Source organism: Hippocampus comes, unplaced genomic scaffold (assembly GCF_001891065.2).
Source record: "Hippocampus comes isolate QL1 unplaced genomic scaffold, H_comes_QL1_v1.1 scaffold177, whole genome shotgun sequence".
Classification (NCBI taxonomy): domain Eukaryota; kingdom Metazoa; phylum Chordata; class Actinopteri; order Syngnathiformes; family Syngnathidae; genus Hippocampus; species Hippocampus comes.
Genome location: NW_017806158.1, coordinates 1,571,428 through 1,589,273, shown reverse-complemented (window position 1 = coordinate 1,589,273; position 17,846 = coordinate 1,571,428). Strand labels below are relative to the sequence as shown.

The window sequence follows — 17,846 nt, the reverse complement described above, 5'->3', positions numbered from 1 at the left end:
ACGTCAATTGGAGTGCTGTCACGTGAACACGTCTGTGCTTGCAGAGTTGATTTGAATCTGTCGTAATGAGTGAAAACAATATTTTTTTTTCCTCCAACTAAAGGCAGTAATATACAGCTGCCTCTTGATTTGTGGAAGAACAGGTGACTTTCTTTCATAAATGTAATAGATTTTGAGAGGGGGTGTCCAAGCTTTTTTGTTTGAGGGTCGCACATATAAAATGGAATTATGCAAAGTCCACTTTAAAATTCTCCAACGATTATTAAACACGCTAAAAATCAGTCAAGGAAGCAACTATATATTGTTCATATTTTCTGATTATCTTGAAAAACCACTACATAACAACTTTCTGTTCAAGGTGATAAGGGAAAGTATAGTTTAGGATTTGCCCTTTGCTGTCCCCCCACTCTCCCTCTGCACTGAACAGCGGTCGAATCCCATCATCCACATTCAGAGCCAAAATAGGAACAAATTACTAAAATGACAATTTTTTTTGTTCATTAAAGCAACACTTTTTGATTCTGAAATTCCATCCATTTCCTTATTCTCACAAGGGTCACGGGGGTTGCTGGAGCCTATCCCAGCCGTCGTCGGGCAGTAGGCGGGGACACCCTGAACCGGTTGCCAGCCAATCACAGGGCACACAGAGATGAACAACCATCCACGCTCACACTCACACCTAGGGACAATTTTGATTGTGCATGCATGTTTTAGGAATGTGGGAGGAAACCGGAGTACCCGGAGAAAACCCACGCAGGCCCGGGGAGAATATGTGAACTCCACACAGGAAGGCCAGAGCCGGGATCGAGCCCATGACCTCTGCACTGTGAGGTTGACGCGCTAACCACTGGACCACGAGCCGGCCATTCTAAAATTGAAACATCTTTATTCAACAGTGTTTTGAAGAGAAATTTATTTTAGTCGTAATTAGTTTATTTGTATTTCAAAATATCTAGAAAAGCTCTAAAGTATATAAACCAATTTATTAATATTTTTTCATCACCCTATATTCTCACTTTGCCAACCTCTGCATTTTTTTAAAAAAATTAATTTCAGCCAAGCGGGCTGTGTCAAATGTCATTTTTAGGAAATGGCGTAGGCCACAAAGGGTCCCTGAGCTGTAGTTTGGACACCCCTGGAGTATGGAAATAATAACGTACTGGAAATGGAAGCGAGGCAAATAGATTTGCTTTCAGGAAATGCTTCAGCTAACTTTCTCAGAACAGATGTGCTATTTATGAAGGGCCCAGAACACAAAAGACTGAATTTAACACGCAATTTTTTTGGGGGGCGGGGGGACACAATATAATGGAAGAGCTCACTACAAGTGCCAGGTTTCATAACATGAAAAATACCCATCAGTATTTTGTCTTTGTACTTGAGCCAAAAACTGCAACCTTTCAAGTGAGCAGAATAACGAGGAGGTTGGATTTGATGAAAGAAGAGCACAAAAATCTGAACACATACACCGTATGGACAAACATTCACAAACAAAATGCCAGAAAAAAAACAAAATAAACAGAAAAAGAAAGACGAGCATGCTACAAATCCTACTATCGACAACACTGACCCCAAAAAAACAGAGCAGCCACTAAAAGAGCAAATTTTTGGAGGACCTTAAATTGTACCACGTGTACAAGACTACACTTCATTTCAGGAGATTTATTGCTACATTAAATTGGGAACAATAGCATTACTATACCGCGTGTGCTGGTTATCAGACCAATTTATACACTGCAAATATAGCATTTTTCCATTGATTTCCAACATTTCATTTACTACTTGCTCAATGCAGGATGATGTGGCCAAGCATTTGTATCTGGAGGCACTTTTGCAAAAAGACCCATTAAAAAAAACAGAAAAAAACAATTGTGCATGCACAAAATGAAAAAGTATGTTGCTTTGTTTCTTGATAAAAGAATGGGATGATAAGACTTTTAATAGTGAAATAAAACCCAATATTACTATCAACACATTTAAAGTTAGGTTGTCAAAAATGTTTTGGGAATCCATGATAAACATCAAATATGGCTGTTCTAGAAATGACAAAACTTTCATTCACAGCGTGCTTGAACCAATCAAGCCCTTCACAACAGTCTGATCCGCAATTTAAGACCATCTGTTGAAAAATAACAATAATTAGAATAATAATGGAGCACGTGTTGGAGCGGGGAAAAGGGTCAAATAAATCAGAGCCAGCGTGATTCAGTGAGACTAAAGGTGTGTTCACATGGCACACATTTTCTTCGGTGCTGCACCGATATATTTTGTTGCGATATATCTTACACCAGAGCAGATTTTGTGGAGCGTTCACACGTACAAATTGCCGCTGAGCGTGTTAACCCCGGTGCAGCCCCACTTGCGTTCACACGGCAGTTTCTGCAGCGGTGCAAAACAATAGAAAACAAAGAGCTGTCGTGTTGGTTCTTTTTAAAACATACACAACTCAAGCAACTACTGTACAGGCACGTCCTTCTCCTTCTCGGTCTTCGTGCGTTCTGCTTGAGAGGTGTTCAATGACCGCCCCCGAAAACGTAAATCAACGATGACTTCAATGACACTCAGAAAAGGAAACATATAATGCGCCAAACAGAAAATCAAGAGAGGAAATCACAAAATAAATTCTATGGGGGGGTTGTGAACACACAAGAGAGAACAAACTACACAAACAACTCCGAGACAGTCCAGTGTCCTACAAAAGGAAAGATGACGGAAGTACAACAGAGCACGAAAGCAACGCGTTCTAGCCGTATGTAATCAACTCTTCTCATGCGTAGCGAGGCTACTCCCCCCGCAAACGAGCATTTGCTCCGGAGCAAATTTTTAAACCACCTCCCTGAGCAGGGTTAAATTTGCTCCGGTTTAAGCTGTTTTCAGGGGCTACACCAGTGTAACTTTGCATGTGTGAACGCTCTACTGGGGCAGCCCCGGCGCAGCACCTGAGCAAATGTTGCCGTGTGAACACCCCTTAAGTGCATGATGTATGGAGAGGGATCTTATATATTATCCGGTTTAGTCTGTGCTATATACATGTCTTTACAATATCTTCCTGAATGTTGAAGCAGTTCATTGACTTGCAAAGTGTTGTTGGGGTTTTTTTTTTTGTCTGTTTTTTTATGTTCAGTTGGCACTTGCTTGGTGGTTGTCTTGTCAGCCGTGGTAGTCACTGTAATGTTCTATTGCAGCTTAGAGGAGCCAGTCATAGTCTTCCTGCCAAAATAAAAGGACGACGAGCCTGGCAAAATGGTGGAAGAGTGCAGGAAACAGTGCCATGTTGAATTTCAATTGCAGACCTGTGGAAAGGGCGCACAACACAGAACAGAAATTATCAAGATGAATCACAGTGGTACGACTTTCATGACCGCTCCCTAACGGTATCCTCAACATCTAAGGACCGAATTGGTCAATTTGTGCTTCGTGGTTCAGGCATCATGTCAACAAATAATTTCTCTGGATTTGATTTGCAGTAACGAAGAACAAACGTGGTTAGGGGAAATGTATCGGTGTAAAAGTATACATTTTATCGAGGTAAATGTAGGTGGCGTAAAAGTGAAAGTGGTGAGAAATAAAGTACAAGTGTGTGAAAGTTCCACTTGAGTTCAGAAACTAATTTGTACTCATTTAGATTCAAGATGTCTTATGAAGAGTTGTTTTTCAAGACAACGTGGTACCATTTCTGCAGCTCAAACTACTACAATGAACCTCCGCGAAATCGATTAAACTCCATCAGCAATTGATGACCCCACTAAAAAGGCTTACATTATAGTTGCCAATTCGCGCCGCTACTTTTGTCTAAATAACGCTCCTCAACTCATATCAACAGCTCCTTGGAACAAAGATGTCACTGGATGTCATTAAAATTAGACATATATATGCTTTGGTGGCCTTAGCACAAAAACGGCAACGAATTCAAGTTTTTTAAGCAAAAAGACCCGAGGAGAGGATTTTAAAAAACAATGTGCAAACAGAAAAAAATTGCAAACAGCAAATCGTGACTATATGGGGATTCACTATGGGGTTCCTGACATTCTTGCACATGCTAAGAATATGTACATGTACTTTGTGGAGGTGCGCTGCATGAGCCAGTCGATGAGCAATTTGAATACATGCAAAAAATTCCTCTGCAATTCTTGAAGATGCCAAGTCAAGCTATCAGCAAGAAACCTTCGCTTGGAAAAAGAAAAAAAATGCTCTGAAGAGGTTCCAACTTGCCAAAGAACACATCGCCTGGACGAAAGGGGAATGGTGCAACATTACTTCCAAGACTGTTAAAAACAAAATTGTTCTTGTGGCTGCAGAGTTTGTCCGGACAGCCCCCAAATACTGAATTCAAACTCCAGTGCACTGTGCAGAAAGTGATGAATGGTGGCACAATCATCAGGATAAGTGGCTGTTTCTCACACTAATGCTTTTGAGCCGACGTATGCCATGATGAGCATCGCGGATCAGATTGAAGACATCAGAATCCTCACACAGTTCATGTTAACTCCAAAAAGGAAATGCTCTTGAAACAAGACAATGAGCCCAAACACACCAGTAAACAAGCAGCATCTTGGTTCCAGACTAACAAAATAAAACACAGAGGGAAGAGGCCAAACCCCGTTTTCTTAATCCAATAAAGAAACAATTGGGTGACTTCAAAGGTGTCGTTTCTCAGGAAAAACCAAGACATGCAGAGGAATTGAGGAGTGTCATCTAATTGTCCTGGGCTGTAATACTCATTTTCACAGGTGCCAGATTTTGGGTGACACCATAAAACTAAGATGTGAAGCAGTTCAAACTGGCATAACAAAACTAAACTTGAGTTTATACAGTAAGTGTTTGAGAATCGCAAGAAAACTGCTGTCAGGAAAACAAGAAGTGCAGTATGAATATGAATGTAAAATTTGATTTGAATCCAAATAAGGGTTATTTGGGAGCCGTCAGTGGTCTCAATGAGCTCTTTGCCATTCGATTCAGAGTAAATGACTATTGTAATTTAAAGTCAATTTCAACTGGTGCTTTGAGACTTTATAGCTTCAGCAAAAACTTTACGTTCACATAAGAAAAGAATTTATTTTCAAATGTGGACACTTATCATTTTTTTTCCACATCTCCCAAAGAAAGGGTTCGAATCTCGCATACTTGCCCCGAAAACATGAATCGAGATCCTTGCTACATGTCACTCAAACGCAGTCTCTTGGCTTTTCCGTACACAGCGTGCAACTTTTCTTTTAAATGCTCCATGCCTGTCCTCCCGCCACTCTTTCTACAAAGGAGAAAAAAAAGGGAAGGGGGGGTTAGTTTGAAAGCTGTTTTTTCAAACATTCCTAATTTCTTGTGTTTTTAAAACAAGCCAACTTACTGCTGCATCGACGTTGGCTGGCGAGTCGCCATTTGGGTCTGCCAGCATGGAGATAACACTAATCATAATCGTTTCAACTGTATGGATGGGAAGCCAGCGCTCTTCTGGTTTTTCATAACCATACTTGTCCTCCCCGGGTTCGTGTAAAATAGAAATACATACATCGCCGTTCTTGTCAACTACAAAAAGCAAAGAATTCAATTAATGACATGACAGGACAACTCCAACAAGCTTCTTGTTTAATGTGTAGTAAAGTACATAGAGGTGCATCGCAATAAATTTGAACATCAGACAACGGTTTATTTCTTTTAATAGCTCAACTCAAAATGTGAAAATCAAAATAATGATTCGGGAAACGTATAGAAAATACTTTTCAGAACGAACATTTCCGAACTAATTATAAGTGTTTGTTATCTTACGTTCGGGCTTGAGATGGCGAATTTTGGGTTTTCCTATCCACGGGTAATTGGGACTGGGCCGGCCCGTGAATAGGGAAAGGCCGAGTAAAATTGATCGCCACTGAAATGCATGGTAAGGTTTGGGAAGGATAAATGAAAGCCAAACAAATCTTCAAAACACACCGATAAACCTCCAAAATGCGGGGATCCAAATATCGTGTCATGGAACTATCTAAGAGTGTTACTTTTTTAACTGAACCACTGAAATAAATTATGTTTTCCAGGTGACTTTTCCCACATTTCCTAGTACTGGGGGCGGGGGGTTTCATACCCAAATGCGACATTTCAAGGTAACAAATCGCATGGTATCGTCTCGCAGCAAGCAACAGAATGCTCAATTACTGCCATACTTAATGACTTTGTTGGGCTGGATGCATCGGTCCATATGGAGCTGGTTCACAAGTGTAAAAAAACACAATTAATTTCAGACCATCTCTTGTGACTGAATTTGCCTTATGTTATTTAAGATTTAATTATTGTTGTAGTTGAAGTGATATTGTTGGCCAATATCTGAAGTTGCATAATTACCAATGTTTGTTTGACATTCATACTCTGATTTAAAAAAAAAAAAAAAAACTTTAAAAATCACAACTCACCAGCTACACTGTATTAAAGTATTTCTTTTTTAACTGTTTTATGTACCTTGTAACTCGATGGCATGATAAGCTGTCCACTGTCGTAACCGCTGTCCCTGAAAGGGTTAATCGAGTACTTCGAAATGGAATTCAGTTCATAAATGGAAGACCCCCTATACAGAAGCTCCAAATGTGTCGGACTGCAAAGGCCTCTCTTGCCAGAGCCTTTTGCAGATCAGCACATATGTTTTAAATTGGATTTAGGTCTGGCTTCTGGCTGGATCACAAGATCTAGAAATTGGAAGGGTTCATAAGTGTCACCACCTTCACTCAAGAACCTGTTCGAGCAAAACAAAAAACCACAACTATGATGCTATGATATAAGTCTGATGCTGCAACCACAGCGATCCACTTTGATAGAGGATATTATTTTGGAATGGCTCAGCCAGAGCCCAGAACTCAATCCACGACTAATTAATTACTTGACTGCATGACGTAATTAAAGGTGATTCAACAAGATATTAATTTGATGATCTTGAGCTTACAGTACTTTCTCATCATAATAGTTATTGGTTGTGAACAAAAATAGTCCCTATTTATGAAAATCATGCATATTTTCATGGTGAACCATAAAGGAAGCCTTGTTAATCATGAATAATTTTGGATTTTTTGCAGGTATTTTAGCAAAAACATCGTGCATCTCCCGGCTGTACCTACCATTAGGGTGCCAAATATCTGTGATAAATTTCATTTTCGGTGGCCTGAGAGGGTAGTCTTTGGGAAATGTCAGATGAGCTTTAAACACACCACCTTCACTGTGAACAGTAAAACAAACAAATAAATTATTTTAACAATGTCAAGACTTTTAAAACATTCAAACCCGTAAGTGACAAGAGCAAGTCAGATGTAAGAATGTAACGCGGTATCATTCAACATATAAAAGGTGACGACTTACTAAAGCGTGTCCGGTGGCCCAATGATTAGAACTTCCCATCTGTACAGATCATTATCCTCAATCAGGCCAGCTGAGAATCCTTCTACCGGGTTTTTATTCAGCTCTGGAGACAAAAACAAATGGCAAGTTAAGTCAAACCAAGTTATCTGTCTCTGCGATTTTCGAACTTGGTGGTCGCATGAAGATCCAGCATTTGTCGTTTACATCACCTCTGTAATGACTCTGGCAAGACTTTCAAAGGCAGAATAGTAGCATGATGAACCAATGAACTAGTTTCTGGAGTGTTATAAGAATATGTCACAAAAGGCATGCTTTTGTTTCATTGTACTTAGAATTCATCGCACCCAACACCCGCTAAAAACAACTAAACAACGGCCCAAAAAGTGTCACAGTTTAAAATAATAATAATATTAAAAAAATACAATTTGTTACACAAATTCAACTGTTAATTTCCCTGTATTGAGTGCCAACTCTGCATCTACGACCGCATGTCAGATAAGGTATAAACAGGAAAATGCTCATGCCGATAACAGCTAGCCCCACAAATCCTTTTCACACATCATACTGAAATGTGCTTATGACACAAGTTGTTACTCACTAGATCACGTTTTGCGAGTCCAGAGTCACAAATATTTATATTGTACAGTACCGGAGTTTTTTTTCAATTGCATCCCTGTCCTGCACTGGAGTGGCTAATGCTGTAGCAAGGATGCCCAACTGAGCATAGACCTGCCTTATTATGGCACACAAACACACACACATCCAGTCATAGCTACTTGGTAAACATATACCGTAAATAATAAATACTCAAATAAATAAACGTGCAGCTGTAGACAAGTAGTTGAGATCGCGAGCTACCACCAATGGGACGCTAGTTCAAGCCTCCCTTCTCCAGTGTGAGCCTCGAGTAGTGTATGTTTTCTGTGTCCACTACTGTGTTGCTGAAGTGTTGCAATGCTGAGGTCAAATGTCATGGATGTGTTCATGTGACAAATAAAGAGGATGATTCTTCTAATAACATAAAAACTACTTTAACAGATTTCGTCTATTACGGGGGAATGTCTTCCACCGTGAACGAGGGAGAACTGCTGAATTTTTCAAGAGGGAAAGAGAATGTTTCGGTAGTGAGTGAGTGTTTCAGTAGTGTTCGTGGCAGCGTACTCGAAGTACTCTCACTGGACGCGTTTCAGTGGTGTCTATAAGAGTATTTTACTATTGTGTGAAAGAGGTCAATCCTTGAATATTGTTCATAAGGGTGGCCGGCGGCCCCTCATATCTGACAACGAATGTGCAACTTATCTGAATGCATCATGATAGCGTTGTCTCCGACTACGTACACTACAGGAGGTTCTTGTTTAAAAACAACACCGTGTCTGTCAACATACCGTGTCTGTCAACAATCACTTCGACAAGCTTCCCGCAGTTTATTCAATTCGTAATGGGACATTCGCGTTAGTGTGGGACATTGTTGCAAACAGTTTGCGACCGTGCCATCGCATTGAGTCTCAGCTAAAATGTTCATTAGCAAGGCAGGCAACATCCGCTAACGCCAAATGTTTATTTACCTGCGAGCTGTCTCCTGAGTAACAGCGCTGATTGAGGCTCTGTCATAGTTTAGCCAATGTGATGCAGCTATTGTGAACAGTAATATGCCGAGGTAACAGCGTTTAATTCTCGTTAACTGCACAGTGCGCTGTCTCCTTTTATTTTCCGTTTAGCACTCGCGACATGTCTTCTTCTTCGTTGGCTTTAGCTGCAGTTCTCTCTCTACTGAGCACCGCTACCGTTTCTTCTTCGTTGGTTTCCAAGCAGCTGGTGTCCTCAAAGGTACGTTGCTGCCATCTTCTGAAAATTAATTGTATTTCAAACACAGCACTGTACTGTACCCTCGAGTAAGGTACAGATGCCCAAAAAATAATTTACTGTAAGTACAGTAATAAAGTATTTCCCACTAATGTTTACAAGACATACGTGAGCTATTTTTATTGATTCCCCAAACCTGCAATGACCTGAAAACGTCCTGAAAAAGTCATGAAAGATATTTTATTTCACATTGTTCAATTTTATATTTGAGGCTCATTTGAGATTCATAATTGTAATCTTGGATAACTGGTTGCCCTGTGAATTACTGGTCAACGCTGTATATCCCATATACAAAGTAATGCAGGAAAGGTTTTGCAATCCAGAAAAGGATATAAATAGAAAATGGAGGATTAGTGGGAATATGTAAATGTGAATGGGCACATTGAATGTCAGTGTGAATTACACACACACTTGCAACAACATGCCGGTTGATCAGCTGCACTGTTTTTGTCCCACTTTCACTTATGATTCATAGATATTGTGCCACAAAAATATGTTTTAATATAGTAAGACCATCTCACTTAAAACCATTGTGTGGTGATTTAACTGACATCTGGAAGTCACAACACATTCATTTAGCCCTCATCACCTGACAGCCACATGTGATAGGACTTGTGTTTGCGTAAAGCGAATAGCCACGATCCATTATTGATTGTTTACATTGATCTTTAAGTTTGGACCTGGGAAAAGCTGCATTGCCTTAAGACCTTTCGTGCTAAATAAATATGAAATGTTCTTGTGCTCTTTTGTGGGTGTGAGAAACTGAAAAACAGAAACACAAGTGTTGCAGATGAACAAACCCACACCAAAGCAACATAAGGTAATGGTTACCAATATTAATCCTTTTCTTCTCTTGTTTCTCAAGAAAGAAGTGGGAGGAAATGAACGTGATAGATGGATTGTTTACAGCATTGCAAGGCAGAGAGGAACAGTGTGAAAGCATTTAGCCATCCCTAAAATGGGCTGTCCCTCACTTACTAACTCAATATAAGAGCAGGGCCTTCATTTGGCTTCCTCATGCCTCAGAGACACGCTGGGAGCTCTTCGGTCATCTGACTACCGCCACCATGGAATGAACAAGATCGTCAACAAGTATGTCAGTTCACTATAAATTGTCAGTCAGGCACTGGAAATGATGTTGAAAGCCGACAGTGAAGTCACACTAAAAATGGACCTCCTTTGAGGGAGCAAAAATCATTATTTGCTGTTGTTTTCAATGATTGCAGAGCAGAATTTCCCATGAAGCGGATAGAATGTATTTTTATTTCTTTATATTGTGAAATGGCAGACTTTTTTTTTCTAAATCCGCTTCTCTTATTTTCTGTCACCCTAGTTTCACCATACTTATGTAACAGTCTTCTGGGGATATTGGTTTAAAAGCACCCTTGTATTAAATGCCGAATACACACAATTACACACATGTCAATAAATTACACGGAAAGCAAGAGAAGCCACATTAATTTCAACATTTGTAATCTCCTTTGAGTTCAAACCAGTCGATCGTGTTTCTTCATTTTTACGACTAAAACAAGTTCAGCAGTTTTGTGAGGAGAGGTGTTTTGATTCCTCTGAAACTGGGAAACTACAATCTCCCCCCAGTCCAGGTGAGGAGAAACCTGCTCACCATGGAGCTGAAAGGATCTGTTACCATCGGCCAAGATGGGCCACAACCTCGAGCGAGTCTGGGTTCCATCTCCAGTCTGCACTATGGCTCATTTGTGAACAGTCTTTCTTCACTGACACCCAAACTGGACGAGAGACCTGCGATATCACGTCGGCGAGCCCACATCACTGTTGCTGTGCTCTGCTATGTCAATTTACTCAATTACATGGAGCGATACACAATTGCAGGTTTCTACACACAGGACAATGCTGCCTCTCTCCCGTACAACATGTTCAACTGTGGTCAATGAGCCGAATTGCAAATAATTGTTTTTTATTATATATAGGTGTACTTCTCAACATACAGACGTTCTTTGATATACATGACAGTACAGCCGGACTTCTGCAGACAGGTAAAATGATGATCTCTTTGAAAGTCCTTAACCAAGTGCATGTTTTGAAAGTCCCTCACTCCACCCTCCATTGCTTCACAAGGAAGTGCTGCAATGCAGTTGCAGAACATACAGTTTGCGATTGCATCAATTTGTGCTGCAGTGACCGTCTCACAGCACTGAAGATACTTGGACCAGAAAACCATATCTCAGCACAGTGGTTTGGGCAAAAAAAAACAAAAAAAACTTTAGTCTTTTCACTGCATCATACAGACCTTTTTTTTTTTTTTTTTAACACAACATCACAACTTCTAAGAAAAGGCACACACTTGAGGCAGAGTTGCGTATCAGTGGAAGCTAAGTGAGACTCAGGCGGTAGAGATGTGAGGAAGGTCAGAAGTGCAATCGTGCCGCATCGGCACTAAAGTGCTGTGTGCAAAAAAAACAAAAACAGAATGTGCTGTAGATGAGGTGATTACTTTCTAGTAGGTGAGGAGCGTTTTGGATTATTTTCATGAACTTTATTTTGCAAAATATTGGGACAAATATAAAGAATCCACCCATTCATTCGCGTTTATCCTCGCTATGGTCACAGATGGGCTTCAGCCCATCCCGGCTGACTAACATGATGAGGTGGCGCATACACACACACACACACACACACACACACACACACACACACACACACACACACACACACACACACACACAAAGCGAACCTAAAATACATGTTTTGGGAATGTGGAAGGTGGACTCGGAGAAAGTCCACGCAAGCACAGGGAGGACATTCAAACTCAAGACACGAAACCCAGGGCCGATATTCAAACTCTGAACCTCAGAACTGTGAGGCAGGCATGCTAACCACTAGCTGCCCCAAATGCAATAATACTAATACTGCACTGTACACAAAATCACAACTCAATATAAAATGATACCAATTGCTGAAAGGTATTCTATGAGATTATTAGGCAGCCCGGTGGCCCAGTGGTTAGCGCATCGACCTCACAGTGCAGAGGTCATGGGTTTGATCTTGGCTCCGACCTTCCTGTGTGGAGTTTGCATGTTCTCCCCGGTCCTGCGTGGGTTTTCTCCGGGTACTCCAATTACCTCCCACATTCCAAAAAACATGCATGGCAGGTTAATGGAACACTTTAAATTGTCCTTTGGTGCGAGTGTGATGGTTGTTTTCGTCTCTGTGTGCCCTGCGATTGGCTGGCAACCGGTTCAGGGTGTCCCCCGCCTACTGCCCGAACACAGCTGGGATGGGCTCCAGCATGCCCCGCGACCCTTGCGAGGATAAAGCGGATCAGAAAACGGATTATTAAAGGAACACCCAATTTCTTAGCAATGTTATTTATTTATTTATTTTATCATATGTCAGCTGGTATATTCATTTTTAAGCGTCTTATCAAATGGGAACAGCCTTGGAAGAATAACTGCTAAAATCTGTAGCCTGGAAGATATGCAACCCATACTGCCAAATACATAACAGAATGTATTATCACAAAGTTATTTCTTAATTTTTTCAGTACTGTTTTCAGACTCCATCGGTCCTTTCATCCATTTTTAATTACTTATCCCAGTCAAGGTTACGAGTGACAGAGTAAAATATACTTATGTTTGTATTATGAAAATAATTATCATGATAATGGGGCGGCATGTGGTGACTAGCATGTCTGCCTCACAGTCAAAAGGATGACAATATTCGCTCGGGCCTTTCTGTTTGGCGGTAGCATGTTCTCCCCATGCCAGCTTTAGTTTTCGGCACTCCACACACAAAAAAAAAAAAATCACACAAACAGTTGAATGAAAATGGTTTCATCTCACTTTACTCCTATTTAGTTGAACGCAAAGCTGCTGCTTTGTTCTTTGAATGGCAACAGCTAAAATTCTTGTAGTATATAACAATTTTTTGCCTTGTTTCTCGTGTTAAATTTTTAAAGTAGTTGTCCTCCCATCAAGACTCCATTGTTAACATGATATACTAAAACACTCACAGTTTTCATCTGCAGCTTCCTGCTGACGGCCCCTCTCTTCGGTTACCTTGGCGACCGCTACAACCGAGTACATATCATGGCGGTGGGCTTGACTGTATGGCTGGTGACTGCAACTGGCAGCTCTTTTGTTACTAACTCGGTATGTGCAAAAGAGATGTGCTCGCATACACTTCAAGAAGCTTTACCTCTTCGAGCAGCACGTCACTGCTGACTTCATCATGTGTTTATTTATGCATTTATCTTTTTAAGGGACGTTCTAAAAACAATAGGATACACAGTGTTATGTTCAGTGTTATAGCACACCGGACGAAATACTGATCATGTGCTTCTATGATGCCTTCATCTGTCAAGTACTTTTGGCTTCTGGTGCTGTTACGAGGCCTGGTCGGGATAGGTGAGGCGAGTTATTCCACTATCGCTCCCACCATTATCGGGGACCTTTTCACTGGGGGACAACGGACCATCATGATTGCTGCTTTCTACATCTTTATCCCGGTTGGGAGGTCAGATATTTTGTGTCCATGATGCGTGATTGAATTTGAGTTAGCCTTTTTTTTTTCTTACCATCAGCCCCTTAAAATGACTTGTGTATGTGTGTCCTTAGCGGCCTTGGCTATATAACAGGGGCGTCAGTAGCAAGCCTGACTGGTGACTGGCACTGGTCTCTCAGGGTGAGTACACCCTATATCACTCAACCTGAAAATATTTTAATAGAGCACTAACAATGACAACTTGCTTTGCGTGTTACTGTGTTGACAGATAACTCCCATTTTCGGTCTTGTTGGACTGTTTTTAGTGGTGCTGTTATGCCCAAACCCACCCAGGGGGGTGGCAGAAAACAACCACCATGACGGTAACAACCGGAGTTCATACCTGGAAGACATCAAGTATCTTCTAAAAAAGTAGGACATTTAAAAAAAAATTCTGTGGTGGATTATTTGAGATACTATGTGACACAGTTCCTGAAGAAAAATTAGGAAGGCTTTTTAATCTGGTATTTTTTCACCCCCAAAGTAAAAGTTACATATGGTCAACTCTGGGAGTGACAGCAATGGCCTTCCTGACTGGAGCCTTGGCCTTCTGGATGCCCAGCTTTCTGTTCAGAGCCCAGGTGTCTCAGGGCCTTCGACCGCCATGCACAAAAGGGTCCTGCAACTCCATCGACAGGTGCGGTGTTCAACACCCTCTACTTATTATTACCTTCCAATTCCTAATAACTGCAGCTTTTTAAAATTGCTGTCTTCCTCTGCTCCCAGTACAGCTTTATCTTTGGCGCCATCACAGTGGTCTCTGGCATTCTCGGAGTGTGTATCGGCACTGGTTTAGCCAGATGGTTGCGGAACAAAGTGCCCAATGCAGATCCACTCATCTGTGCTGGAGGCATGCTCGGATCAGTCCCGTGCCTCTTTATCAGCATCTTTGTGGCGACAGCAAGCATCCCAGCCACTTATGTAAGCCTACATTCTGGTTATTCATTTCCATTTCCTCTGGTTTTGGAATGTACAGAACCGGTTAAAATTTGTGTACACAGTATATTACATCCCTATCTCATTTTAGGTCTTCGTTTTCATAGCAGAGCTCTTATTATCATTGAACTGGTCCCTTCTGGCTGACATGCTACTTGTAAGTGTGACAAGTCCAAGCAAGACACAATGAAATACTGTAACACTTCAAGTCATCAGATTGTGTTTTCTTTCCGCTGTAGTACATTGTTGTACCCACCAGAAGGGCCACAGCTGAGGCTCTCCAGATTACAGTCTGCCACCTTCTAGGGGATGCCGGGAGTCCTTATCTCATAGGAATAGTGAGTAGTAAGAAGTAGAGAGCTTTGATCATTTCATCATCGATAACCCCCACCGCAAACGGCTGTCTCCACACTAGATATCCGACGCAATACAGAAATCCAAGCCTCCATCCAGTACTTGGAGCTTCCTTAGTCTTCAGTACAGCTTTTTGATTTGCCCTTTTGTTGCCATCATCGGTGGGATTTTCTTCCTCATGACTGCTCTTTACATCAGTGATGACAGAACGGCAGCTCAGCAGCTGGTTGAAGGTATGTAATTGCATTGTGAGGTCTTGAAACATTGGGTAAGTTTTTAACACTACTGTATTGTTAATACTAAGCAATTAGTTCCTTACTACTGGTACTACTATTACCACTACTGTATTTACTCCAACTGCCACAACTACAATTACTGCCTTGGAAAGCGCTTTGCGCATTTATTCGATATCATCTTAAGGTCCATGTACTAATCTGCTCTTTCTGCTCACTCATAAGACAATTCAACCCACGAGTAGAGTGGCTGACTTACTGTTTGGGGTCTCCCCCACCCCCACCCTACTACCTCTTTCCACTACCGTATTACATTAGAACAATTACGCTGCATTAGTGCAACAACTACATGTTATTTGTGAGAAAAAAAAGGGCAGCAGTTCACGCTACTATTACAACTCGTGAAGCTCTATGCTCTTCTGTCCATCCATTGTCTATAGAGTTAAAAAAAAAACCAAAATAAATTCAATTAAATAAAATAGCCTAGACCAGTATGGTTTTGTTGTGTTTTCATGTACGTCTTGGCTGGTGTCACCCAGCAGCAAAAGCCAACCCCCCCCCCCCCCCCAGATTCAAACAGCTGAACAGCCATTCACACTCACATTCATGGGAAATTTAGAGCCCTCAATGAATCGAACACATGTTTTTGGGAGGAAGCTGGAGTACAATACCCAATAGAACGCATAAGGTGGACATGCAAACACCGCACAATGTGTTGTGCGGTGTTTGCAGAGCGTGGATTTGAACTCGCAATCTCAAAACTGAGAGGCAGCTGCAGTTTTGTCACCCTTCTTGACCTCAATACATAGATTTTTATATCACTCATACTAGTGGTAGGTACATGCAGTTATGTCAGCAATGTCATACAGTAGTGGAAGGCAGGAATGAAAAAAAGGCAAAATGGTTTTACTAGGACTCCCTTCTTTGTGTGCTGCATACTTGTACTAGTGTGGACAAATGCCTACTAGTGCACGGACCTTAAACTTTTATTGGATAAATAAAGCTTTCCAATACAAGTCACTGTTTTGGCCAGTGAACAAGATCCAGGTCAGTGAAAATAATGGCTTTGTTGAATTTACTCAATTTCATTGCGTCTAGTGACTGCACAAAATAAGATCATCTGAATCCAGATACAGCCACTGACTTCAATAGGAGATTCATCCAAGTTATGTGAAGTGGAAAAATTGAGGTATTGTGCATCAAACCACAAATAACAACAAATGAACCTGGAAGTTAATGCTACACTCTAATCACTTGATGGGTGCTTTATTTAAAATTGATTATAAAGACTAAAAGCAGAAAACATTGTGCAAGTCCTCTGGAGCTACGTTATTGTCGTTGAGCAGTACATTTTTATTTCGTTGACCTGATAGCACCCCTCAATGCAAATAAAATTCCTCCACGGACCCGACAATTGACAGTCCAGTTCTACAACATCTCTGAGTCAGAAATGGATTCAAGCAGATAAATGGGTTATTGTCAATCCAGATTGGACCTGCATTGAGAACATTCCGATCAATTCCATTGTTTGTTGTGTGCGAGGGAGATGCCCCAGCTAAGGCCACTTCATTCACTTCAGATGTCATTTGTTGCCTTTTCTATTGACCACCATGTGTTTCTTTCTGTCTTGTGAATTACTGTTCTAGATACTTTCCTGCAAGGTCCGACACCAGAGCCTACTGTGGAGATGAACAATCCACAGAGTGGATAACGCTGGACAAAAGCAGCTATGCAGTTAAAGCTCTTGTTAATAAATTAATCAAACGCTACAAGCGCGGCGATGGATTTTGGAATCGATAAGAAGTTCTTTATTTTTTATTTTTTTGGTTACAAAGTGCAGCAGAAACGCGAAAGATATGCTTTCCCAACCAATATCATCGTCTCATTTCACCAAGTTGACTTGCATTCTCTGCCACATTGCACAACATTAAAACTGGTTAAATATAATAGATTCAGAACACAGTATATGTTGTAATATTTTGCATTATCAATAAAATTGAACAACAAAAACATTTTGATATCTGTTTGATCTTTCTGAATCAAAATTGAATTAATATCACAGTCTAACATCAGGACAATCGCTTTTTGATCCATATATTACAGTCCCAGTTTGCATGAGCAAAATAAACCTAATTACTTTCCACAGGTAATGATAAGCTGACGCGACAAAAACGTTCCTCGACGATCATTACATCGTGTCTTTCTTATCTAAATGAGACCCTTAAAGTTCTGCTGACACTCATCACATTTTGAAAATCCCTTCCCTTGGGTAAGTCCAAATCTAAGCGGAAAATGCTGAGTGTTGAGAAAAAGAAACAGCAGAAACGGCGAAACAGGGTCGACTATGATTTATGCATTTTTGATGGAGTCAAAAATCTTCCCTCCGAAGTGGACGGAGGAAAAATCCAAATTTCACGATCTCAATAAAAATTTGTGTAGAGTGCGGGATTATATTGTCCACTAGAGGGTGCTGCTACCCTTTTATTAAAAATGCGATGGGCCACTGGGTTTTGTCTGAGTTGAGCCGACCTTGTCCATTTTTCTTCTGCATGTGTGCGAAATGGCCCGTGTGTGTTTGTGCTTTGTTCTCTCAAGTAAACGGATGTG

The 17,846-nt window shown here is 40.9% G+C and overlaps 2 protein-coding genes across 4 annotated transcripts; one reads left to right on the top strand and one right to left on the bottom strand.

Annotated features, from left to right (window-relative positions):
- Window positions 1–3,092: 3,092 nt before the first annotated feature.
- ube2g1a (ubiquitin-conjugating enzyme E2G 1a (UBC7 homolog, yeast)) lies at window positions 3,093–9,107 on the bottom strand. The gene is made up of 6 exons (XM_019895240.1): window positions 8,898–9,107; window positions 7,333–7,435; window positions 7,095–7,192; window positions 5,345–5,523; window positions 5,129–5,248; window positions 3,093–3,293 (listed from the first exon to the last, which is right to left on the bottom strand). Exons 1-5 carry the CDS (start codon window positions 8,941–8,943, stop codon window positions 5,162–5,164), a joined length of 513 nt encoding a protein of 170 aa, XP_019750799.1. The 5' UTR covers window positions 8,944–9,107; the 3' UTR covers window positions 3,093–3,293; window positions 5,129–5,161.
- A 1,083-nt stretch (window positions 9,108–10,190) lies between these two features.
- On the top strand, window positions 10,191–17,251 carry spns3 (SPNS lysolipid transporter 3, sphingosine-1-phosphate (putative)). 3 transcript variants are annotated; one of them, XM_019895193.1, is made up of 13 exons: window positions 10,191–10,287; window positions 10,795–11,046; window positions 11,145–11,210; window positions 13,189–13,325; window positions 13,538–13,689; window positions 13,791–13,857; window positions 13,946–14,088; window positions 14,201–14,353; window positions 14,448–14,637; window positions 14,744–14,809; window positions 14,892–14,990; window positions 15,068–15,239; window positions 16,886–17,251. In XM_019895193.1, the coding sequence occupies exons 2-13, from the start codon at window positions 10,821–10,823 to the stop codon at window positions 16,948–16,950; spliced, it is 1,536 nt and encodes a 511-aa protein (XP_019750752.1). In that variant the 5' UTR covers window positions 10,191–10,287; window positions 10,795–10,820; the 3' UTR covers window positions 16,951–17,251. The 3 variants fall into 3 exon arrangements, with proteins under 3 accessions (XP_019750752.1, XP_019750753.1, XP_019750754.1); XM_019895194.1 differs by having other exon boundaries at window positions 10,193–10,287; window positions 10,800–11,046; XM_019895195.1 differs by lacking the exons at window positions 10,191–10,287; window positions 10,795–11,046 and having other exon boundaries at window positions 13,202–13,325.
- Window positions 17,252–17,846: the final 595 nt, after the last annotated feature.